The sequence below is a fragment of the Geotrypetes seraphini genome, chromosome 4 (genome assembly GCF_902459505.1).
Source record: "Geotrypetes seraphini chromosome 4, aGeoSer1.1, whole genome shotgun sequence".
NCBI classification, from domain to species: Eukaryota; Metazoa; Chordata; class Amphibia; order Gymnophiona; family Dermophiidae; genus Geotrypetes; species Geotrypetes seraphini.
Genome location: NC_047087.1, coordinates 216,088,903 through 216,115,506, shown reverse-complemented (window position 1 = coordinate 216,115,506; position 26,604 = coordinate 216,088,903). Strand labels below are relative to the sequence as shown.

The 26,604-nt window shown below is 39.0% G+C and overlaps 1 protein-coding gene across 1 annotated transcript in view; it reads left to right on the top strand.

The window, feature by feature from the left end:
- The first annotated feature begins 458 nt into the window (after nucleotides 1-458).
- The window catches only part of NRG3 (neuregulin 3), a 1,387,275-nt gene continuing 1,361,129 nt past the window's right edge, over nucleotides 459-26,604 (top strand). The window contains exon 1 of the mRNA XM_033943012.1: nucleotides 459-1,164. Within this exon, the coding sequence (XP_033798903.1) occupies nucleotides 459-1,164 (706 nt within the window). The remainder of the gene's footprint in view (nucleotides 1,165-26,604) is intronic.

Genomic DNA, 26,604 nt, shown 5'->3' with positions numbered 1-26,604 from the left:
CCTCTCAAAGAAGCAGCCGTGGAATGCTGGTGCATCTGTTCTTTGGATAGAAAAAAGGAAAGGAGAGAGAGAGAGAGAGGAGACTACTGCTTCCGTGTATCAGAATGTAGATCATCGTTTCTGGGGAAAAGGATGCTTGGTATCAAACTGGAAGACTGTGTTTTGTGACTTACAAGGAAAAGAGGATTGTAGAAATAAGAGAAGAGAAAGGAGACAGAAAAGGATGCTTATAATGTTAAAGCAAAGGCTGGAGAACAGGCTTTTTAGCTGAATCAGCAGCTAATTGTGCTTGGGAAGGTTGCCTAAGGAGATCTTTTTCTGATGGAAAAATGTACCTTTGCTAATTGACTCTAATAATGATTTATTGATTGGCTATTTTTTTTCCCACTAAGGATTTTGATGGTGATCTTTGAGCTTCTTGTTACTAATGTCTTTTTTGGGGGTGAAAGGAATATATGATGAGTGAAGGGGTTGCCTCAACATCACCACCTGTGCGCCCGGCAGCTGCTGATGAGCCGGCAGGTGGCAACTCCACGGAGGAACAGGATGGGGCGCCTAACCCCAGGGAAGTGCGGTGTAGTGACTGCATTGTCTGGAACCGGCAACAAACGTGGCTGTGTGTGGTGCCTCTCTTAATTGGATTCATTGGCTTGGGACTCAGTTTAATGCTCCTGAAATGGATTGTGGTGGGTTCTGTAAAGGATTATGTCCCAACTGATTTGATGGATTCTAAAGGTATTGGGCAAGACCCTATTTTCCTTTCAAAGCCAAGCTCGTACCCAAAAAACATGGAAACCACCACTACAACCACCACAACGAGGACACCCAATCAAATAAGTACTCGATTAACCACAACAACCAGGGCACCAGTACGCATTCCAGGAACGAGAATCCCAATCCGGACAAGCCCCAGAACCACAACTGTGCGGCATTCAGCAGCCCCTCCTACCATTATATCCACCACTGTCCCCATTAGCTCAACCACTTTTGTTTCTCGCCCACCTCCAGGGACCCCCACTACCCAGCCAATGCCCACTTGGCCCACTGCGACATATTCTACCTCTTCCTACAAAATTTATCTTCATGACTCTGCACCGTCCTGGACATTGTCTCGTTTTCAGGAGTCTACTACAACACCAGAAACTGTCACCATTCCCCGATTCCGTAAGTGACTTAGTGTTGTTCTATTCCCCTTTTTTTTATTTTTGAGCTGAAATGTTTGAGACATACACTAGCTGCTACTGCTATGGGTAATGAAGCATGTTCCAGTTTTCAAAAGTGTGGAGGAGCATGGAAAGCTATGTAGGGCTATGAAGAAATCATTGTCACTGCAGAAAAGCTGCAATCTTTAAACTGTTTTTCCTTATAACATTTCCCACTGTAGGGAAACAATTCCCACAGATTATTGAAAGAAAGAAAAAGAGGGATGATAACAACTAATGTGACCTGGACGCTAACTGATAACCACATCTTCCCACTGGCTATCCAAAATCTACTGTAATTGATTCTGAGGCTTTTGTGATTCAGCTGATTTTGTGACTGATGGTTTTAAGTCATCCACCAGAATGACATACAGGTCTTTGTGACTAATTTTAATGGTAATTACTTTAGAAGCAAGTCTGGTTTGTGTATTTCTGTTCCATAGAACAGAGAATACATTTAACTGAACTATTTTCCCTTTGAAAACAGTTTATAGGGTGATACATATAGGAACCATTCATCTTTTGGACAGTATGCTGGGTGCTTTTAAAGCAACCCCCGCTCCCCCCCCCCACCCCCTTCACACACATACGTATTTGAATCGTACAAAGGATATTGTGAAATAATGCCTGATGTCTTACAAAACTGCAATGAATCAGTGGCATTTAAAGGGCCGTCTTACCTCTTGCTTTTTTTTTAATGGCATTTCATGTTTAATCAGTGATAGCACAATTAGACTTTATACATAGAAATGTTAACTTTACATTGACTATTTTGTTGTTCTTTATTCAGTGCAAGTTTGGGATACTGGATTGTCTTGAAAATGCATTTGTATATTTGATGGCTATTTCTTAACCTTTGAAGGTTATTAAGGACAATGGCAAAAACATAACACTGCAAGTAAAAGAAAAGAGCGTTTTGAACAGTATTAGCAATGTGGTATATTTTTTTCACATAAAGTTAAAAGAGCTTTGATAGTTTGCAGTGATTTCACATCTTGCCGATTATCAGCATACAATCATTAAAGCCTGTGACTCCCCCCCCCCCCCCATGCATGTCTATTTCTGTTGTGCTGCAGGATTTTTGTTACAATCTGCCATCATTTGCAGTTGCTGTCATTGCTATACGCTGATGAGCTCCAGGACAGAGAGCTCATATGAAGAGAAACGGGTAGAGTGAATTGACAGAACAGGGAGACTGTAAATTGGAGGGAGCTGTCACTAAATCAGAATGGCAAACAAGGCAATAACTTGCTTCACCAGTGTTTGGCCAGGGTACAGGAGACATCTGAGCTAGAGCATTGGGGTTTTTTTTCTCTCTCTCTCTCTTTAAGGCTGCATTCTCCTCACACTCGTGACACAGAAAGAGAGAATCCATATTCTAACCCTAAAGATCAGCTCTTAGTGGAAAAAAAACCCAAACAGCAGTTATATTATAGGGATACTCATTTGAAATAAAGCTGAACACGTCAATCTCTGTGCTAAAATCTCTCATCATGCATTAACAATGAAGTGCTTTTAACTTATCAATGACTTAGGTCTGTGAATGTACAGTAACTGCTGGGCATATGATCTTTATGTAGACACTGGTTTGGGGTTATGTTTCTTGCTCATGCCAAGAAATTGTTCACGCTCTTCTTTTATATGAAAGCTTCCTCAGTTTTCTTTTTATTTTCCCCTGCACTCTGCTTAGATTGTGAAGATGTGAACAGCAGCCTGATAAATAAATGATACGCTGCTGGCAGGACCCTCCACCCTTACAAAATCAGTAAATGGACATGGAAGGTACTGGCAGAACCTGTTTAAGGCAGAGGCTAGTATCACTGGCTTTAAAAAAGGCATATCACTTTGTTATTATGGGATGAAATGGGAGAAGTACAAATCCTGCAGAAACTAACCCTGTTTCAGCACATTGATAGGGCAGCTTATCCTTAAAGGATTGAAGGGATTTACATTAATAGGGATTTGAATATAGGAAGCATATAGATTTCTTTTCAGAAGATATATATGAACTTCACTGAATCAGTTTACTTTTTTTTTTTCTTCAATACTATGGTTGAATAGGATAACAAGGGAGGTTATGTGTTATTTTTAAATGTACAATAAAATAACTCTGGGGCAAGAAATGTACCTCTCGCTTGCTCTGATGATTTAAAACACTCTAAAGGAGACCCTGTCCAAGGGCTTCCCAGTTTTCCAGAACTGAATGCCTGTTTCTCTTGTAACCCACTGCTCCAGTTGTTATTAAAATGAGAGTCATGGATCCTGCTGTACCATGTGAATACAGATAAAATATTACAATATAGATCTGAGGCAGATCCTTGTGCGTTACTCAGGTGCCATGAAGGAAAGAGAGATTTTATATGATCATTGCATGTTTGTGTGCTGTTAATGAGTTACATTTTATTGATATATTTAAATAATATATACAAACACACCTGCTGTAATTCTCCAGGGAATAAGCTAAAGACATTCAGAACTGAGTTGTTTTCTTATCATGCCAAGATCTATAAGGGAGATATCTATTTCAGTAAATATAACTGAAAACTGTTCTACACTGCATTTTTCTCAGTGAATGGATTGCTCCTCTCTGAAAAGCATTCTGTGGAAAAAAAAATGTTATTATTTTTCTGGGAACTGATGGCTGGTCTTTTTATTAAACTATTGTGTTGTCCTGTTGGTATTTAAAACTAGATATTCAGATTAAAACAGATCAAAAATAATATTGATTAGGCACATGTCCACTGATCAGAGGGTGTCATAGTTTCATTTTCCTTTTAAGTAGGTTATCCGTTTGCTTTGCAGATATCACAGCCATTAGCTTTTTTTTTTTTTTTTTTTTGTGCAGCACATGCCATATACACCATGTTTCATATTATCTGAAAAGTGATAATGCTTCTAAATATGAATTCTAGATAACAGAATACCAACATATGCCTCTTCTCTGGTAGCACTGCTTGTCATGAAGTTTAATAGCCAAGGAGAGATGTTACAGAACCCTTAATCAATATTGTTCCTGAAATCCAGTTGAAAGCTTTTTTTTTTATGGCTCTAGTGCATGAAGCGGCTGGGGCATATTGTGGTGTCCTCTGGCTCTAATACAGAATTGTAAGACTTCCCCTGCCCTGATCAATTATGCAAGTTATGGAGTTTATGGTATCTGCTTATTCTGCACAGCATGGGATCAAAAGTAAAACACGGTGTATCATTCCAGCATGTATTACTGTAACAAAAGATTTTCTTTCTTAACTTTATTAAGCGCATTTTGCATTCAAGAGATATAGTAACACATTGGAGCAGACCAGTGGAGTAAAGCTTCAATATAATTTATTCATCACAAGCAGATGAAAGAATAAATAGATAAATAACTAAAACAATCTTTAAAAGCCTTCAAGAGATATAGACCAAAAAAAAGCCAGTGAAATTAGTACCAATTTTAAAGATCTTCTTTTATTTACTACACCCTAGATCAAAATATCTCAAGTCTCTGAGTGCCACAAGAAGACCTGGTTTCGAAGAAATAAAAATATGTGACTTAACTGATTTCTTAAGCCAATTGTCAATCGTATGACAAACAGGCCTAGCCAGGGCAGAAGTAGAGATGAAAAATATTGTCACAAACAAATATCCATTTTGCCAATGGTCCTTAGTCATGTTGAGGGTTATTTATAAGAGGCCATCTAGCATTTGAAGCAGATACATGTAAATATTACCTCTATTTTATAAAAATAATGCAGGCATATAACTACTTGTATTGAAGTATCCTTTGGAAAGTAGCCACAGACAGGTTCCTTCAGATTCTACAAAGATCATCCAGAGTTCTAGAATAGTATTCCACGTGCATAGATTTCCCCCTCCCCCTCTTCAGTAAACCATGAAAGAGGTTTTTAACATGGCCCAGAATGCTAAATTCTCCAATGCTGCTCTGACATTCATAGAATTCCGATGAGTGTCGGAGCAGCATTGGAACATTTAGCGCCCCAAGCCATGGTAAAAACCTCTATTGCAGCTTAGTAAAAGAGAACCTTAGTTACTTAATTGGCCATTATTGGTGCTTAATTGAATAAAACAATCAATAATTGGCCTTAACACTCGCCGATTGTTACTAATTTAGAGTTCACGGGTGACGAATGACCCTATTCTATAAAGTGCACTTATAAATTGTCTCGCGCATAACTGCACAGGGGTTTTAGATGGGCAATGGTCATTCCCTCTACTCTAGCGCACACATTGTAGAATATTGTCACTTACACACGCACTGTGCATTTACAAGGGTCATGCCTAAACATTGGTGTATAAATGCCAACTTCTGTTAGTATTCTATAGCAGCACTTAATTTCCATTATAGAATTTGCACTTGGAGCCTAAATTTAGACAAGCTTTCTTGAGTTGATCCCTTAGAGGAATTCTATATATGGAGTCTAACCTTAGGTTCTACTTTGGTACAGAAAAGCTTTCTAATAGATACAAGGCACTGAAATGGGTCAGAAATGGTAGATCCATCTGAAAATACACTTAAAGGGCCATTTAAGGCCCCAAAGCAAGACTCGTTAAAACAGTCTTACTGCTAAGGAAATTCTCCTCCAGATGTTCCAAAGGGTTCTCCATGTCTGCTTCCGATCCTCGTAGTGGCCACCAAAAACCCTATGCAAAAGTATTATAAGGAGCTCATTAGTATTCTAATGAGCTTTCCTTATGATGCACAAAAGGGAAGCTCCCCACCCCTATTTCTGATGAAATTTTTCCAGTAGCTCTGGAGTTGCAGGAAGCTGTTGTGTATGTTTTGCACACTCACAGAATACATGCACAACAGCTGCACCTCCCCCTCCCCCCCCCCACATACATGCAGCTGAGCAGGCAGCTCCTGCTCTCCCTGCTGGCTCATCTTGATCATGGATCCAGAGCCATGATCAGCTGAGTTGGCAGGACTGCCCAAAGCTGCCAATTGGCAGCTTCTGGACTGTTTAGGGCTTCCTCTGCTGGCTCAACTAATCCGATATTTCCCTGCCGGCTCCAGAGCTGTGATCAAGATGAACCGGCAGGAGGAAGAGTAGCAGTTGCAGCAGAAAAATTGCAGCAAGAGGCAGGAAAATGGATGAGAGGGATGGGGGGAGGAGCTGTGTCTAGCGATGTGCTCTTCCAAGCAGGTGCTAGGAACAGTTCATCCTCCTTTTACCAGGGCTACTCCACACAAATAGCATGCATATAATTTGCATGCTATTGTGCTAAAAATAAACTAATTAGAAAAACAAAAACCCTCCCAACATGGTATTTAATATAGTGTTGCCGGAGCTTTGAGCATTGGAGCCTAAGTGTTTCTGCACAGATCTGCAAAGGGGGCATAACGATGAGAGGGATGTGGGTGGATCAGGGGCAATCCCTTAAGATGTGTGCAGTGTTATAGAATAGTGTAGATCCACACCCAGTTTGTGCACGGGGATTTATACCTAGTCTCAGTCACTGTAAATCCTCTTGCCCAAAGTTGTGTGTGTATCCTAGTGTTATGCACTATTCCATAAAGAACAGTCATCATGGAATGCTCGTTATAGAATGTCATTCAGTGGCAGACTATTTTTTTATTGCCAAATTTTGAGTGCCATTTACTGAAACCTGCCCTTACTGTACATCTGCTTTGATATTTGCATAAAGGTAACAACACATTTTTCTGTGTGCATCTGCATGCATTTTATTACATATGCATAAAACCTAAACTCTGTCCCAAAGCCCAGGAAAACCTCCATTCATTCCCAGTAGAATTATGAGCTAAGAGGTGATTAGCACATACCTGTACCTGAGGATAGCCTGGGTAATTTTAAAAATACTTTTATCTGTGCATGAAATGCTATTTGATCTATAGAAATTACTCATGAAATACCCCCTAAGAAGAGAACAAAAGGCTATTTTCAAGGGTAAATGTGATAATTTGATTATTTTCCTTTCCCTTCAGTCACTGCAGGTAAAAGTAGGTATGTTAATTACAGCAGGGTTGATTTAACATGAAGTGAAAAATAAAAGGGTGAGTGTAAATCGGGTGAGGAAACTATGTAAAGGGCTTGTGTGTATCAATATCTATGCATACTTTCCATAGGTGCATACAGTAAGTGCAATTCATCATTTGAATACATACTTTATAAAATATGCAAGTATGTGAGAAAATAAAGCCTGGAAGCGGTGCATACTATGAGTAGCATGTATAAATATGCACAGACATTCAGTGGAGTGACTGTTAAAGGAAAATTAGCATAAATTGTTTCTGAAAATTAGTCTAACTTGTGAGTATAACATTAGCCTTCCTGAGAGTAATTTTCAGAAGCCAAGTAACTGCATAAATGGTGATTTACTCACGTGAAACTATGTACTGCCTATATGCCGACTCCCACTTTCCTCAGAGTTTCCTTAATATACTGTATTACCTCAGTTTATTGTCATATGCCAAAAAGAAGGAGCAAGCAGCAGTCTTTTTTCACAGAGTCCACTGTCTCTGTTATTGGCCCAATGCACCACTTTGCCATTTCAGGCATCAGATCTGGATCTGGAGCCTTGTTGCAGCCGGGAGCACCTCCTGCCTGTGAAGCTGAAACCACCTTTAGCCAGAAGTGCAGGTTTCATCTTCAATACCAATGATGACGAGCCAAAAGCAGGAGGATCTCTCTCTTTTCCTGTAGTGGGAAACACACTGAGCTCATCCATGCTAGCAACAGTGGTTCTACAGAGGGTAAGGCCCAGGGGTCCCTGTATCACCTACAGACAATTCCTCCTAAATTATTGAGTAAATTATCATTTTCTTCTAACCTACTAGTGTAACTTCAGAGTATCTTTGGGACACTATGATGAGACTGGAGTTTTCTTTTAACCCATTTCTAACTCTGTCTACATTAATTCAGGCATTTAAAAAAAACATTTGGATTCAGTAGAAGTTGATAAAAAAAACAATGATCACCATTGAGTATTACTAAAATATAATATGCTTCTGCATAATAAAGTGGATAATTTAGATATGTTATTAAAAAAAACCCTCATTTGATCCATTTTTTAAAAACTTCTTATTGTCACCTTTAAGAGATACCTGTTAGAAATTCTAAAGACTTAGAACAATTTTTTTTTACCAGATTTTCATATACAGTATATTATTTATTTCCATATGTTAGAAATAATTCTGGACAACTTTTGACACCCAGGTCTGAATGTTTCATTGGATGCCTTGAACTTAACTAAAAGTTTGGAAGAAGAAAATGCTGGTGCTATACTTGCTAATTTGATTACAAACTTTGTTCTTCAGCCTGACTGGGATTGGGTCTTAAATCTCTTTCCACAATTGTGAGATCAAGATTAAACTGAATGTGGCTATATCCACACAGAAAAGGAGATCACTATTTGCCTAAAATTTGAAACCACATGGTTTTCAGATAAGAGGATTCTTTTGGTTCAATTATATTTGCAAATGTGTAGTTAAATTTAATTTTGTCAAATATGTATACTTTGATCCTTCACATTTTCTTGCTTTTCTAAAGTCTAAATCTGTAGGATCACCATTACCCTTGGTATAGCTACCTTCTGCATCTACACCATGATTTAATTATGTGTGTTTTCTTTTCAATTTCTTAAATTTAAAGAGTATATTTGATATTTATCTTTATTTTTTTCTGGAATTAATCTTGCCTCCCTTTCTACAGTAGACTGATAAAATAAGACATATGTGTCCTATGGATTTCCATTGGCACCAATACTGTATAATGTACTGTATATATTCAACCACTGAGAGCCAGACTCAAGGAATTGGGTCTTAAGAACTATATTCTCATGGATGATGTAGCAGCTATATTTTCATGGATGATGTAGCAGCTGTAGAAAGATTTGATTCCCATGTTGTGGGTTGTTTGAATGAATGTAAGCCATGGATATCGAATGTGGGGAAACTATATATATAGGTAGGATTGGTCCCCACAAATTTTCAGCATGTAACTTAGAAGAAAGTCCCGGAAGTTAAGTTTGGGAGTAATCATACATTTGGCTGTATTTGGAATCTCAAGTTACGGCTATAGAAATCTTTGGGCAGGTTGATATTAGTGTAGCAGATTCTCCCATTTTTGTCTGCAAGACTTTACCCAGATGATCCATATAATGGCACTTTCACACTGTATTATCGTAATGTCATATGTTTAGGGTGATTTTCAATTAATCTAAGACAACACTATCCCCCTTTTTTATTAAACCCGATAGCACGGACCGACATGTTAAATGCTCATAAGTCCATAGGGATTGAATGGGCGTTGGAGCATATGATGCACAGCACTTGCTCCTGTGGCTTAGTAAAAGACCGCCTCTGTTTAATTTGAAAGGGGAAGGGGCTACTCTCTTGTTGGTAGCATTGTAATGGCTCCCATTTGAGCAATGGGTGATGATTTTTTTTTTTTAGGCCTTGTGTTTGGTTTTCAGGCACTCTATAAAGCTTCCCTGGTTTATCTTGGGGGGGGGGGGGGGGGGGGGGGGGGGGAGAGAGAATCATCTAGGACTTTTGAGGTCAAAGGATGAACTTAACATTTCTATATTACTATTAACAACTACCAGTGAGCAAAAATTTGAATCATTTACTGGAGAAGTTCCTAGTTTTAGAAGTATTTAAAATTATAATTTGTTCCACTGTAAATTGAAAACTTTACTCTCTCCATGATTAGACTGCTCCTTGGTTAATGTGGTAGATCAGAATATACTACTTAGGGAAAAATGAGTGTGAAGGAGAAATTGTCCTTATATAGTAGATTGATTTCCACCCCCCTCTCCAGTGGTAGTACCACATGACTACCGCCAGGAGTCATACATAAGCACTATTTTGTACACTAGAGCCAGGTGGGGTAGGTGCAGAGAGGATCTGCTCTATCCCTGACCCCCTAGACTTCTAATTTGCTCCCTAGGTAACTTCTAGGGAGACTTAAGGTATAGTTTTTAGGGGTCTTCTTAGGGGAGTTCTACATTTGGCAAAATAAATTGGGATAAATATCAATGGAGATATGCCACAGAGGGAAATGCTTTGAAAGGGTTAGATCAGGGGGCGCTTCAGGGTTAGATCAGGGGGCGCTTCAGGGGGAATCAGATCGGAGAAGGCTGGATGATGATGGTCACTGGAGTAGTTTATTGAGGTATTTTTGTTTATTTATTTACAAAACCTTGCTATAATACCCTTAAACAAACAGACATATCAAGTTTACAGTTCTAAATGAAAATAAAATGCAAAATGAAATCATTAATGCCAGTAGCACAGCAACACTTATTCCCACCTGTGCTATCAGAAGATGGGGCAGGTGTCATACAGCTATGTCATTGCTAGCAAATCTGTTCTCTGTCCTGATCCACACCCCACACCCCACTTTAGTTGCTTTTAATCATGGTAGCCATTAGTATAGCCAGCATTAATTGTAACTGTGCATTAATACCCAGGGGTAAATGACTAACACAGTTTAGTAAACATGCCCTTCCATTTATTTGATTTTTTAGGTTCTTATTGCTTCGTGACCTGTATATCCAAATGGATGAAATTGTGGGTTAAAAATCAAATTAAATTAACTCTAGCCCCCTCTTCTACAAAACTGCACTAGCAGTTTCTAGCACGGGGAGCTGCACTGAATGGCCTGCGCTGCTCCCGACGCTCATAGAGTTCCTATGAGCATCGGGAACAGCGTGGGTCATTCAGCGCGGCTCTCTGCGCTAAAAACTGCTAGTGCAGTTTAATAGAAGAGGCCCTAGGTTTTACTAAACTCTGGAAAAGCTTCTTATCACGGCCTGGCAAGAAAACTGCTCTGACGCTCATAGAATTCCTATGAGCGTCGGAGCAGTTACCTTGCCGAACCGCAGTTTAGTTAAACGAGCCCTAAATCAAGTAAAGCAATACAGAACAGTGTCAAATATTCTGCTGAAGTTCCCATAAATGATTGGAGTCACCATAAAATGGCACAGCGTTGTGCTCAAGATGGGCAAATAGATCAAGCCAACTAATCAAAGTGATGGTTTGCACTTGGTTGGCAGTAGTTTGCAGCTTTCTGAGCCAGTAAAAAAATTGAAAAGACAACAATAACCTTGCTGTTAATTCTCAATAATATCTCATATATCTGTTGTGTCATCACTTCTCTTTTAGAGATATAAAATATTGAGTACCAGTGGCAGTTTTTTGATTCCTATGTAAGCAGTTTTCTAGACTATGTTTCTGATTGCATTTAAGGGAGATGGAGGGGAGTGTAGAATATTATATACGAAGTTCCATGTATTCCTCACTTTCAATGCTGTATTATAAATGTGTATCCAATTTTAACTATACAGTACATATGACCTAGACAGAGAGGTAAAATCCTCTTGTGATGAAAATAATGCATTTTTGAAGGAAAGAAAGGATAGGTGACTAATAATAAGTAATTTTGCTGAGTGGATAACTCTCATTCTAAGGATGTAAACTGATCACTCCACTTGGAATTGAGAATTATGTTCTCCTCTGCACTGTATGCTATGTTCATCTTCATAATATTGTAGCAAGATCTTTTAGTCATTTAAACTAGATTTTGACTTAACCTTTGGTCAAGTTACATATGCTGGTATGTAACGTTATATACCTATGTAACTATAAAACTTCATTATCCTCACTGACTTATGAAAGCTTTTTCTGATCAAATTTGAATTTTGTATCCCAGTAGAGACAGGAACCAGGAATTTCAGACCAATTCCTTGTCTCACTTTTATCTAAACTTAAAGATTCAAAGGCAAAGCCACTAAGCTGCAGGAAACTATGACCGTGCTTCAAGCTACTGACTTCAGCAGTAAATGATCAACTTCACAAGCTGCATTATTCAGCTTCTTGGGAGCATGAGATCAAAATTAGCATGGCTCAGTGCTACTAGGAAGCCTTCTTAGAGAGGTCAGCATATTTCAAAATGAAAAGAACCCCTCCCCCCAAGATTCAATCCTAAAGGGAACCCCCACCCCAATAGACAATGTCCTTATATGGCAACTGAACATAATATCATTCTAGGGGGTCACCGGTGCCATTTTGTACCTTGCACCAGCATGGACAGGAGTGACTAGGCTCACTCCTGCCCAATGGTGTGTAGTAAGGGTGAGTGGCACCCAGGGCAGTGGCTCCCTATCCCCCCTGCTGCGCGCATGACCCCTTCCCTTTCCCTGTACCTTTTTAACTTCACTGGCATGAACGGCATGCCCACATTGGTGCTTGCTCACCCTTTGATGTCACTTCCTAAGCGTGGGTCCTGGAAGTGACATCAAAGAGATCGCCAATGCCAATGCGGACAGCAGCCTCACGCCAGGGAAGTAAAAAAGGTATGGGGGAAGGCAAGGGGCGCATGGCAAGGAGAGAAGCGGGAGGGCGAAGAGGAGGAGTGCTGTGACTTTAAGAAGACCGCCCTCGCACCCTCCTTACTACGTCACTGCTCCTACCCTGGACTCCATAAACCACCAGAGACTGATAGATGTAGGCCTAAGGGTCTTTGGGGGTGGGGTATTTGGAGAAGGGGAAGAGGAACACTCTTCGTTTTGGAAAGCTCAGCTCTTTAAGACGCTATGTATTAGCAGCCCAATATTCCTGGGCAGGAAAAACTAGGGTAACGCAGCTTGCAGAGCTTAATCCAAGCCGTGTTATTTGATTTGCATAGTGATATGAAGCCTGATATTCAGTCAATGGTGGCAGCACTTTTGCTATCCACCGATGGTATTAAATCCAGATATTCAATGCCGAGCCATTTCCGCCAACTGACATTGAATATCCAGTGTTTTTAATCACTAAAAAGTTAACCAGTTATGCAGATATTCAGCACTAACTGGTTAACCTTTTAGTGGTTGAGAATAAGACAGCTATTTATGCTGTCCTATTTGACAATTAAACTTATCTAGTTAGGTGCTGAATATCAGCACCTAACCAGATAATTTGAACGATATAGCCAGATATTATCTTGAACTGAATATCCAGGTTTAGGTAATAAGGCCAGGATTCTGTACCGGTGCCATTGTCAGCAACCGCCTTAAAAGCCGCCACCAATCGTGCGTCGGTCATGCGAAGGCACCGGGTACAGAATCGCACCTCTGGAAAAGGTAGGCACTGGAAATGTAGGTCAGGGTTTTCCAGGATTACATTTATGGGGCTTGCCTTTGATGTGAATCGTACCTCCATAGGCACTTTAGGCTGTCTAATGCCACTTCTGGTAGAATCTTTGTGACAGTTATTGACATGAGGATCCATGATTTATGTAAGTTGTACAGAATGTTCTTGGTGCTGTGTGGATTTATAATAGCATGTGTACAGTATATTTAAGCAAAAATTTGTGAACCAATTAAAGATTAATTAAAAATGTGCAGATTTCAGATTCATTCTTGTATAACTAAACTCCTGGTTCCTCCAAAATCCATGGATCTTGGTTTCACCCAAATAGATTTGAAGGCAAGTTTCGATTTATGAAGATTAAAATCAGAGTCTGAATGGATCTGTAATGCATTTCTATAAACACACTCTAAATTTGCTAGTAACTAATTCCTAAGAAAAGGAAGATTTTGTTAAGAGGTTAGGAACTGATTTCAGAAGTAAGAGAAGTTTGCATATCCCTCTTTTTGAATATAAATGGTCAGTTTGAGGTCTATTTTGGATATGTATGTATATTTAAGGGCCTCTGTGCAGATGAGGGGTTTGCTTGTACATATGAGGACAGAGCTTGCAAGGATGGAGCAGGAACAGGGGACATAACTCTCTGGGATGGGACAGGGATAGAGATAGATATTGGGAAGATGGGGACAAATTTGTCCCTTTTGTCATTCTCTACTATGCATTAGAGAATGACACAGGACAAATATGTCCCCCGTCCCTGCAGGAACTCAATTTCCCATTTTGTCCCCGCGTGTTTTCTTACTGTCCCTGTCCCATTCCTGTAAGCTCTGCCTTAACCATATAAGCCTCGAACACTTATGATTTTAAAGTGTTTGAGGCTTGTGCAGATGACGGAGCTTGCAGGAATGGGGAAAGGACAGGAAAAGAACTCACAGGGATAGGACGGGAAAATGAGTTCCTGCAGGGATAGGGAAAAGTTTGTCCCTGTATCATTCTCTACTATGCATCTAGAAAGATCTTCTTATACTCAAGGTTACCACCAATCAGCCTGAACACCCATGTAACGTTTGCTTCTTCAAACTGAGTCACAGTTCAGCATATGGCTGCACGGCACATGCCCAGATAGGTATATCCTCTCCCTTTGAAACCCATTTGACATACCAACAGAGCACTGATGGAGTTTTTCTTTTATGAATCTAGAGTAAATATGGTCTTGTTAGCTATAGAAGTGAGCTTTGGCACTGTTAATGAACTGTGAAGTTACTTAATTCATAAAGGGGAAGAAGAAAACCATCAGTAGTAGCCACTTTTGTTGGACTCATGGACCAACATATAAACTATTGTTCTGATGAGTGACACCATCTGCTGTTTTGTCCTCTGTTCAGGGGTATCTTGGAGCCCTTTGGGCCCTATTCTTCCTCCTATTCTCAGACCGGGTCTTTTGGCTCCAATATGGCAACTGCAAGTACAGTGGTACCTCGGAATCGAACGTCCCAGAATTCGAACGACTTGTGAATCTGAACTTTTTTTTTGTAGTAAATTTTGTCTGGAATCCGAACACCCTGCACATTGTATGTGTGTGTTTGTGCCCCAGAATCTGAATGCTGCTTTGGAATATTTGTTAATATTTTTACCTTATAAATCCAGTGTATTTCCTGTTAAAATTTGAGTTTGTGGGACCCAGGAATGGATTAATCCAGTTTCTATTATTTTCAATGGGAAAAATTGTCTTGGAACTCAAACAGGGTTCTGGAACGGATTAAGTTCAGATTCCAAGGTATCACTGTATTAGGAATACCATCTCCTGCAAAGCTCGTACCTAGTGGTGCAATGCCTAAAGCAATATCTTTCCTGATACCTTTTACTGTGAGAGAAAATAATTCCTCTATTGGACAAGATGTTTCCCTTTTGATTACGAGCTTGAATCAAGGATAGAAGAGCTTTTTCGGGGAACAATTTCATAGTTATGCATGTTTTCTAAAGATTGTGGAGCCAAGTTCAGAATGATTGATGAAAATATTGCTAAAATTGAGATTAAACGGTACCATGGAGCCTAGGACCATACAGTGCAATCTGTCAGTTTCTGGCATCACGAACAACTTGGTACTAAATAAATTAGACACCTTGGAAAATTACTACTATTATTACTACTACTTCTTCCATTGGATACTTTAAGTTACTATGGTAGTTTGACTTAATTTTCTCTTAACTTTTGACTAACCCCCCTCTTTTACTAAGGTGCTCTAACCAATTAACACGTGCAAACTGATTTAACGCATGCTAATCAATTTAGCGCATGCTAAACGCTAACGCATCCATTATATTCTATGGATACATTAGCGTTTAGTGTGCACTAAATCAATTAATGCGTGCTAAATCAGTTTGTGCGTGCTAATTGGTTAGCACACTAGTAAAAGAGGGCATTAATATTCATAAACCAATTTTGTTTATTCATGCAGATGAAAGGGCACATTAATCTAAGGTATTGTGGAACACACAGTATAGATCATTTATTGCTATGTGATTGTGATGAGCATTGCAAGCTACTTTATTCCTAGAAAACTAATGCCAGCAAAAAGCTGGAATTATTTTTCTTGGCCAGGGGCATTGGGCAGCAAAGATGCATCCCAGTGCTCCCATGATACTTCTTAAAGGGGCCAGTGCTTAAAATCATAAGATGACCCTCACCCAAATCTCCTAAGTCATAATGAATCTCACAAAATTTCTGAGGTCCAGTGGGGTCAAGATAGAAGCAATTCCTAGTCTCTCCTGATCTCGTGTTGGCACTGAGATCAGAATAGTGCTGGCAACCCCTAACAGTAGTCTCTAGCTTTAATTCTAGAAATTCGAGAGCTCAGTTGTTAATGAAGGATCATAAAATAGCTCTCAAGGTGATTTTGATTTTATTAAACTTGCATGAGTCTACAAGGCAGTGATAAGAGCAAGAGGAAGCTAAGGGAGATAGGAAGATATCATTGGAGAGACCTCATCAGAATTAATGCTAAACTTTGAAGACTGCTTCCACTTGGTGAGTTACAATAAAAAATATATAATAAAAATGATCTAAAACTAATAAAATCACAGTACAAGACATAAACAGACATTCATACACCAAAGCAGATGAGTCGCCTGTGGACACAGTCACTCAAATTGCTAACATTAAAATATTTTATGAGCAAAACATTAAAGCCTCAGAGACAAGCCTTACTTAAAAGAAATATACAGTCAGATGTCATCTTCAGCAGTTAACAGATAAGTGGGAATGCAAGTTACATTAATTAGAACACATCAACTGGTACAGAGTTTGCAGGAAAAGCCCTGTGAAATGAGTGTTAAGAACCTAAACATATTTACTATAGAAGGCCAGAATGGTCAGGGAAATGTGCTGAAAACATTCAGATACCACAAGAGTATCATAATGCACTTGAAGCAAACATTCAGTGGTGAGTAGAATTTCTAGAAAATGAAGACATTATATAAGATGAAAAGGGACTAAAATCAGAGGTTATAACAGACAATTTACATAGAAATATTATGGCAGATACAGGCCAAATGGCCCATCCAATCAGCCCATCCACAGTAACCATTATCTCTTCCTCTTTCTAAGAGATCCCACGTGCCTATCCCAGGCTTTCTTGAATTCAGATACAATATCTGTCTCCACCACCTCTACCAGGAGACTGTTCCACGCATCTACCACCCTTTCTGTAATAAAGTATTTCCTTAGATTACTCCTGAGCCTATCACCTTTTAACTTCATCCTATGCCCCTTTCATTCTACAGCTTCCTTTCAAATGAAAGAGACTCGACTCATGCGCTTTTACATCATGTAGGTATTTAAACATCTCTATCATATCTCCCCTTTCCTGCCTTTCCTCCAAATACACATATTGAGATATTTAAGTATGTTCCCATAGACCTTATCACGAAGACCATACAACATTTTACTAGCCTTCCTCTGAACCAACTCCATCCTTTTTATATCTTTTTCAAGGTGCGGCCTCCAGAATTGTGCACAATATTCTAAATAAAGTCTCACCAAGCCTTATGCATGGGCATCAACATCTTTTTCCTACTGGTCATACCTCTCCCTATGCAACCTATCATCCTTCTAGCTTTCACCGTCACCTTTTCAACCTGTTTGGCCACCTTAAGACTATCACATTACAATCACACCCAAGTCCCTCTCTTCTGTTGTGCACATAAGTTTTTCACCCCTAAACTGTATTATTCCCTCAAGTTTTTTACAGCCCATATGCATACATTAAATTTTAGATGCCAAATTTCAGACCATTCTTCAAGCTTCGCCAGGTCTTTATTCATGTTATTCACACCATCCTGGATGCACTACTACTGCTATTTATTATTTCTATAGCTCTGAAAGGCGTACACAACGCTGTACATTTTAACATACAATAGTCAGTCCCTGCTCAGAAGAGCTTACAATCTAATTTAGACAGGACATTTCAGGGTTGGGGAGATTATGGTAGAGGAAATGATACAGTGGGTATAGGTATCTGACAGCAGTGAGTAGGAGTTAAGAGTTGAAAACAGTTTCAAAAAAGTGGGCTTTTAGCTTGGATTTGAATACTGCTAGGGATTGATTCAGGCAGCCTGTTCCAGGCATACGATGCCACAAGAAAGAAGGGACGGAGTCTGGAGTTGGCAGTGGAAGAGAAGGGAACAGATAAGAAGGGCTTGTCTGATGAATGGAGATCATTGGGAGGAGCATAGGGAGAGATAAGTGAAGAGAGATATTGGGGGCTTCAGAGTGAATGTACTTGTAAGTCAGCAAGAGGAGTTTAATCTGTATTCAGAAATGGATGGAGAGCCAATGAAGTGACTTGAGGAGATGGGCAATGTGAGAATAGCGTGTCGCACTGAATATGAGTCGTGAGGTAGAATTTTGAATGGATTGAAGAGGTGAGAGATGGGTGCGTGGGAGGCCTGAGAGAAGTATGTTGCAGTAGTCTAAGCGTGAGATGATGAGAGCGTGGACAAGGGTTTTGGTAGTGTGTTTAGAGAGAAGAGGATGGATTTTAGTAATATTATAGAGGAAGAAGTGACAGGATTTGGTGGTTTGTTGGATCTGAGCAGAGAAGGAGAGAGAGGAGTCAAAATTCACCCCAAGGTTGTGAGTTGACAAGACAGGGAGGAGGATAGTGTTATCCACAGAAATAGAAAATGGCGAGAAGGGGGGAGGTGAGTTTAGGTGGAAAGATACAGAGTTCAGTTATAGCCATATTCAGCCATATTCAGTGTCTACTCTATTGCAGATTTTGGTATCATCCAGAAAGAGGCAAATCTTACCCGACAGCTCTTCAGCAATATCGTTTATAAAAATGTTAAAAAGAACAGGCCCAAGAACAGAACCTTGAAGCACACCACTGGTAACATCCTTTTCCTCAGAGCGATCTGCATTAATCACTACCCTCTGTCACCTTCACTCAACCAGGTTCTTGATCCAGCCCATAACTTTGGAACCCATCCCGAGGGCACTCACTTTTATTTATTAAACGCCTGTTTGGAACACTGTCAAAGGCTTTGCTAAAATTTAATACACCACATCTAGTGCACTCCCTCCTTCCAATTCTCTAGTCACCCATCAAAGAAATTAATCAGATTTTTCTGACAAGACCTACCTCTAGTAAATCCATGCTGCTTCTGGTCCTGTAATCCACAGGATTCCAGAAACTTCACCATTCTCTATTTTAAAAGTGTTTCCATTAATTTGTTTACTACAGAAGTCAGACTATCTGTCCTGTAATTTCCTACTTCTTCCTTACTTCCACTTTTGTGGAGAGGGACCACGTCCGCCCTTCTCCAGTCGTCCGGTACCACACCCGACTCTAGAGACTCATTAAAAAGGTCAGTCAGCGAAGCCACCAGAACTTCCCTAAGTTCCTCCAGCACCCTCGGAAGTACACCATCTGGCTCCATTGCTTTGTCTACCTTTATTTTTGCTAGCTCCTCCAGCTCTAGCCAGGTAGTGCTGAGACAATCTGTAAAGATATTGAATGGCAGTATCTAGAAAGATGGAAACTTAATAAATGGTATTGAAAATATGGTGCAAAAAAAAAAAAAAAAATCTTGAGCGTTAAGGCCCTGATTCTATAAAAGATGCCTAAAACTAGGTGCCTAGACTGGTATGGCTAGCCGATCTAGGAACCTAACTTATCCTCCCTTTTACTAAGCTGCAGTAGAGGTTTCTACCATGGCCTGGAACACTGAATGCTCTGACACTGCTCTGATGCTCATAGAATTCCTATGGGTCAGAGCTTTAGTACTTCAGGCCACGGTACAATGGGGGTTAATAATTTAAAAAGTTGTAACTTGTGCTGTTAATTAAAAAATGCAATTAAATCACAATTAATTAGATGGTTGATGTCTACCACTTTGAAGTAGGCATCTACTCCAAGGTGCCTTTAACACATGCCATGGGGCTCTAACAGTGCGCGTGCTGCCAACGGCTTCCTTCCTCCTTCCTCCCCCCTCATGACGTAACTTCCCATTTGGTTGATGGAGGAGGGAAACCAGTAGCATCATGTGCACTGTTAGAGCCCTGCGGTGTGTGTTAAAGTTATTTACAGGCTTCGGCAGCAGCAGGAGAAAGCAATCACCGCCCCTGTTTCGCTGATCGAGGGGGGGGGGGTGTTGCCAATTGCTACGGGGGGGGAGGGGCTGGGCTGTCACCATCTGAAATATTTTTTTTGAGTGGTCTCCTTCAGTGGGCCTCCCTAACCATTTTGGGCCCTAGGCACGTGCCTACTTGGCCTAGTGGTTAATCCGGCCCTGGGTATATAAGTGCCTTAATAAACATAAGCTTAAAACCCTGGCATAAATCTGATGCACTTAAGGTTTCATTTTCAGTGCCTACCAGTGCCTAAGACTATTACATGCGATTCTAAAAAATAGCACCTAACTTATGATTGACACGTGCGCTTCTCGGCATCAACATTTTTGGCATTCATTTATAGAATCAGGGCCTAAGTGCCATTCTATAACAGGTCTTGAAAGTGAACCCAAGACAAATCAACAAAAATACCAAAATTTCCAGTGATGTGAAGTATACTATTTAATGGGGTGTCAGAAAGACCTTTTGAAGTAAACAATACCTCAAAAAATTCTTAAGATCTTCATTCATCTCCTATGGCTTTATAAGTAGTCAATTAGATAATTATTCACTCATAATAAGTTATGTAGAAAAGATAATAACTCAGCTTTTTTTCATTTTTTTCTTTTTCTTTGTCTATTGGTTTTCTCAGAAGCCGCTGAACATAATAGTTAGGAGCATTTAATGATTCAGACCCCATGCCTTGACAAAGATAGGCGAAACGCGTCGGCAGGGGAGCGATTTATGCTGACCGCTAGAGAAAGCAGTGCAATATAATCAATAGACAAAGAAAAAGAAAAAAATGAAAAAAAGCTAAGTTATTATCTTTTCTACATAACTTATTATGAGTGAATAATTATCTAATTGACTACTTATAAAGCCATAGGGGATGAATGAAGATCTTAAGAATTTTTTGAGGTATTGTTTACTTCAAAAGGTCTTTCTGACACCCCATTAAATAGTATACTTCACATCACTGGAAATTTTGGTATTTTTGGTGTATTCTATAACAGGAACACGCCCTTTATACTGTAGAATAGTGCTTGCTGCAGATCCCAAACCAAAGTTTTAGGCACTGTAATTAACGCCTACTATAAAGCTGGTGTAAATGCTAGTAATCAAAATAGGCACACTTTGGCTGAAATCAGTAAATTTATGCGCAAACTTTTAGAAACGCCCTGACATTTCCCCTCACCATGTCTTCTTTTCAGATGTATGCAATTTAAGTTATTTTGGGGTCCTTTTACTAAGGCGCACTAACCAATTTAGTGCATGATAAAAAGTAGTGTGCGCTAAATGCTAAGAATATAATGGATGCTAAATGCATAGAATATAATGCTAAATGCATAGAATATAATGGATGCTTTAGCATGCGCTAATATTTAGTGTGCGCTAAATCGATTAGCACGTCTTAGTAAAAGGACCCCTTTATTAGATATTTATATACCACCTATCAAGTGGTTTATTAGGTATTTATATATAGGTATCAAGTGGTTTATTAGGTGTTTATATACCACTTGATACCATATATAGGTATCAAGTGCTTTATTAGGTATTTATATACCACCTATTTAAGTGGTTTACAATCAGGTACTCAAAAACATTTTCCCTATCTGTCCTGGTGGGCTCACAATCTATTTAACATACCTGGGGCAATGGAGGATTGAGTGACTTGCCGAGGGTCACAAGGAGCAGTGTGGGGTTTGAACCCACAACCTTAGGGTGCTGAGGTTATAGCTTTAACCACAAGGCCAGTGAGGTGCACAAGCAAAATTTTAAGATGGTCAATTAAAACCAATAATTGGTTGTTACTACCCAGTTATTGATATTTTTGAGACCATTAGTCAATTTATTTGTGTACTTATCTCCGTTGCATGCACAAAGTTAGGCACAGAAATTTGGAAGAAATATTTAGAATCAAGGGGATAATACTGATAAATTTTGGCAGATAGAGCAGTTATCCTTGTAGCAGCTGCTGCCATATGGATAAGTGCTCTTGAATAGTGTGCTGCCAGCTCATTGAGTGTACTTTCAAAAATTGAATATAATTCTCCTTGAACATGTCCTCCATAATTTACCCACTGGCTATTTCCTCATGTACAGGCTTACATACTAAATTATGCATTTTACATAAATTATAGAGCATACTTGCAACATATTTTTCTATTAAGCAATAAAAGCCAGTAGAAGAACAGTATACAAAATTCTGCTGTGACAAATCTTGAAAAATAATACATTTCATTAAATTATTTTTTTGTGTGTGAAACTTATCCCAGAAAATAAATTCCATATACAGTTTTACTGTGGTCTAATAGTTGATGAGCTGTTTGGTATGAAGGAAACAAAAAAAAAACTCTGTGGAGTGACGTTCCTAAATGGACTTTATTTGAAAGTGTCAAAATTCCAAAGGTACACTGAAATCAACCACATAAAATAATTTCATCCACATAGAAATAAATCATCCACATAAAAGTCTTAAAGGACCTAGTCTGCTAGGGATACAGGACCCAGGTCCTTTAAGGCTTTTATGTGGATGAAATTATTTTATGTGGTTAATTTCAGTGTACCTTTGGAACTTTGACACTTTCAAATAAAGTCCATTTAGGAACATCGTCACTCCACAGAGTTTTTTTGGTTTTCTCTGGATTTTCTTCTTTGTGGATATTTTGGGGTCATTTCCTTTTGTTTTTTGTTTGGTATGGAGGAACATTTTTGATATGATGTCCAAATCCAATTTTGGATGTTTTGCAAAGAACATCCAAAAATCCAGTGCCAAACATGGTCATTTTTGAACCAGCATTCATATTTTTCATTAGAAAATTACCCTATTTTGCACCCAGTGTGTCTTTCTTTAAGGGTCATTTTCAAACCAAAAATGTTCAAGGGAAAATGCACAAAAACAAGCCATTGGAATAAATTTGGGTCAGCAGTTTTCCTAGACTGACGTCCCAATAAAGCAGGAATTCTATGAGCGTCGTCGCATTTAACACTCCAGGCCACAGTAGAATCCTCTACTGCAGCTTAGTTAAAAAAAAAAAAAAAGGGAGAATGAATGCTGATATGTTGGGGCATAGCGATTTATTTAAATTGGTTTGGGGCCCATTGACGTCTTTTATTACTTCACTAGCTGATGCCCCGGCGTTGCACGGGTATTTAATTATAGCAATAACACTGTAAATGGATTCAAATAAAGATACTTTATAGTGGTGAATGAAATTATTTTTTTACAGCTTTATAAAAAGTACAATATTCAAATTATAATGTGAAATATTTGACAAAATGAATACAATACAACTAACACAAAACTTGATTATAAACAACATTTTTAGTTTCACCTCCAGGAGCAAGAACATATAAATTATTGGGTGAACCCACCCTTGAGCAAGCAACATAGAGTTGTCCATGGGAAAAACAGGGGGATCTTAAATCCACTCCACAGTATGTAATAGTCTGTCCCTGTGATTTGTTGATTGTGATAGAGAATGCAAGTCTCACTGGAATTTGCAATCTCTTAAACTGAAAAGGAAGATCTGTTGGAATAAGTGGTATCCGCGGGATAAATACGGTTTCACCTTGTCCCTTTCCGGTTAAGATAGTTGCTTCAATTACATTGGCCAGTAACCTCTTTACACAAAGCCTTGTGCCATTGCAAAGTTTTGGTGGGTCAAGGTTGCGAAGTAAAATAACTGGATATCCCACTTTAAGTAAAAGACAATGTGGTGGTAATCCAGCTGGATCAAGTGAGTTTAGGAATTCTGTTGGGAAATTGATGACCTCATCAGCATCTACTTTTCCCGGTTCAGCATATGTGAGTACTCATGTAATGTAATAACATTATGAACTGGGGTGCATGAAGGAAACAGTTACAAACACAGTTAGAACATACAAACTCTATATGTATGGTGTCCGTGGTAGAATAGAAACGATGTCCCTAGTGGTTATAGTGTCATAGAAAGTGTTTTATAGTTTGGAATTACTGTGAGAATGGCAGCTTTTTACATTTTTTTCCATTGACATGAATGGGTGTGAAATCTGATTTTCTGTTTTTAGCTCCGCCACGTGTGCAGGTGGGCCGCGAGACCCCAGAACATATCACCCAGGTAGTGAGGGATCTGCATACCATGTTTCGTTCAAATTGGTCAAGCCATTTTTGCGTGATCGCGGCACATACACACACACATACATACACACATACATACCTCCGATTTTATATATATAGATAGATTATAGTTGTCTTTAATTTTTGTTTATTTCCATACACATCCAGTACAGGGGGGGCGCTATCTCTAGTTTATTCTTTGATTGAATGTGTTGGAAGGGAGGGGGGATATATATATATTTTTCTGCATTGTTATTGATTGAATATAAGTGCTTACTTTGATTATTAATGTTTGTATAATTTCCTGCACTTTGTATTAGTTTTTAAAATTTAATAAATATATATATTTTTTTTTTTAAGGGAGTGAAGAGAGGGTGTTAGTCATTATTGAAAAAGGCCTAGTCCCAAATGTCCTATTTATTACCCTGGACATTTTCACAATGTTCAATTATTGTAGAAAAAAATATCCAAACCATAAGCCCACCCTAGTCTCACCCAAAACATGCCGCCAACATCGCATTATTGTAAATAGCATATATCATGTGCCATTTTTATCCATGAAGCAATATTTGGATAGTTTTATCCTTTTATCATAGATTCTTAAATGGCCTTATTATTTGCAGATTTAAGCAATTAATATTGTTCTTTTTTTCATTAATCCCACCTAAAACTCACCTAGCTCAGCTCTATTAATTCACAAGTCAATGCCAGTAATTTATTTTTATTCTGAATTTCTTGTCTGTCTGCCAGTCTTTATTAAATTACAAATTACAAGGAAAATGGTTTGCATATCTCTGGAAAGTAATAAAAAGAATATCCCTAAATAGTGATACAAATCATAAAACTTTGTTCCGACACCAAAATGCAATAATATAAACTTTCTTTTGTTAAAAAAAAAAAAAGATTCATAGGGAACAATTTACCAATGTGAAGCCCAATCTTGCATTGATTAGCCAAGGAAATAAAAGAAACATTGATATCTAGAGATACACAATTTGTAGAGTATTTACAAAAACCATGAGGAACAAGGAGCCTTTTGCAAAATGCCTATTAGATCTTGAGAAATATATTTATTAGTTGATTGCATGAAGAACCATCTCACCACATGGGTTGACAACTTTTGGAAACAGGCCACTGGGCTTGATGGACCTTCGGTCTGTCCCAATATGGCAATTCTTATGCTCTTATTTTTTTTTTTAAATAGTTCAGTAAAGAAGCAGAGTATTTTGTATTTTTGAACATGTAAATATTGGCACTTACACACGTTAAGAAATTTATTTTTTTTTTTAATAAATCTTTATTAATTTTCTAAACTAATACATAATGCCAGGAAATATATTGACAGTAATAAACAACATAAGCACTTAAATTCAAACAATAACCATACTGAAGAAAAATATCCCTCCCCTCTCATCCAACAAATTAATCAAAGAATAATCAAAAATATATCCCCCCACCCACCCTGTCCTGGACGTGTATAAAAAGGAACAAAAATTTAAACAAAAACAACTATGTTGAAGTAACAAAGGATGTCAACGGGCCCCATACCAATTTAAAGAATTTGCTATGCCCCAAGATATCAGAGTTCATCTTTTCGTATTTGTAACCTAAACATAAACTGGCCCACCACACGTTAAGAAATTGATTTTGGAACCTATGGATAAAAGTACCATAACTTACATATGCAAATGAGAGATGAAGCTAAGAGACTCTTTTAAGAAGATGCAGTGAAATCTAGGCTTAGCGGGTTCTAACATGGGACTTTCCCACACCCTCAACCCAGATTTACCATGGCATTAAAATCAGGCATTTTAGTCAAATCAGTATTCAAAGTGATTTTAAGTGGCAGGAGAAGCTTTGGCCTACTTACAAGCAGTATTCACTGACACTTAGCCAGGTATTACCACTGAACATTGGCTCTAATGGGCCCTCCAAAAGCAGGCAGGTCAGGGGTGGTATAAGTGGTGGTGCAGGGGAAGAACTGGCAGTTATGTGTGTGCCTGCAATATTTAGGGGTCCTTTTACTAAGACGTGCTAGCCATTTTAGCGTGCACTAAACGCTAACGTGTCCATTATAGTTTATGGAGTTTAGCGTGAGCTAATATTTACCACATGCTAAAATGGCTAGCACGCCTTAGTAAAAGGATCCTTTAGTGCCAGGACCTGCATAGCTAAGTAGCTGAAATTAGGAAAGCTCAAAAGCTGTCTTAAATTTGACCATTTAGGTATGCGAGTGCCAGCACCTAATATTGGCCAGCATCTGCATAACTTTAAATTCCCTCCAAGGTTCTCCAATACCGCTTCCGATCGCCCACCCCCAAAACTGTATGTCATTTACAAGCCCCTATCCCCCTTAAAATCACTCCCCTTAACAGAAACCCCTAAAACTCCCTAACCCATCACCAAAGGATCTTCCTGGGGTTACCTGTATCCCTGCTGGTCCAATGGGGGAGTTGGGGCCAGGAGCAAAGCCTACTCACTCCTGTCCTTAGCAATGGCTTCTACAAAAGGGCTCGCAATCAGAAGATCAGAAGGTGCCTGCAGTTTTTATTTATTTATTTATTTTTTGGGGGGTGGGGGAGATCAGAAAGGGGCTCAG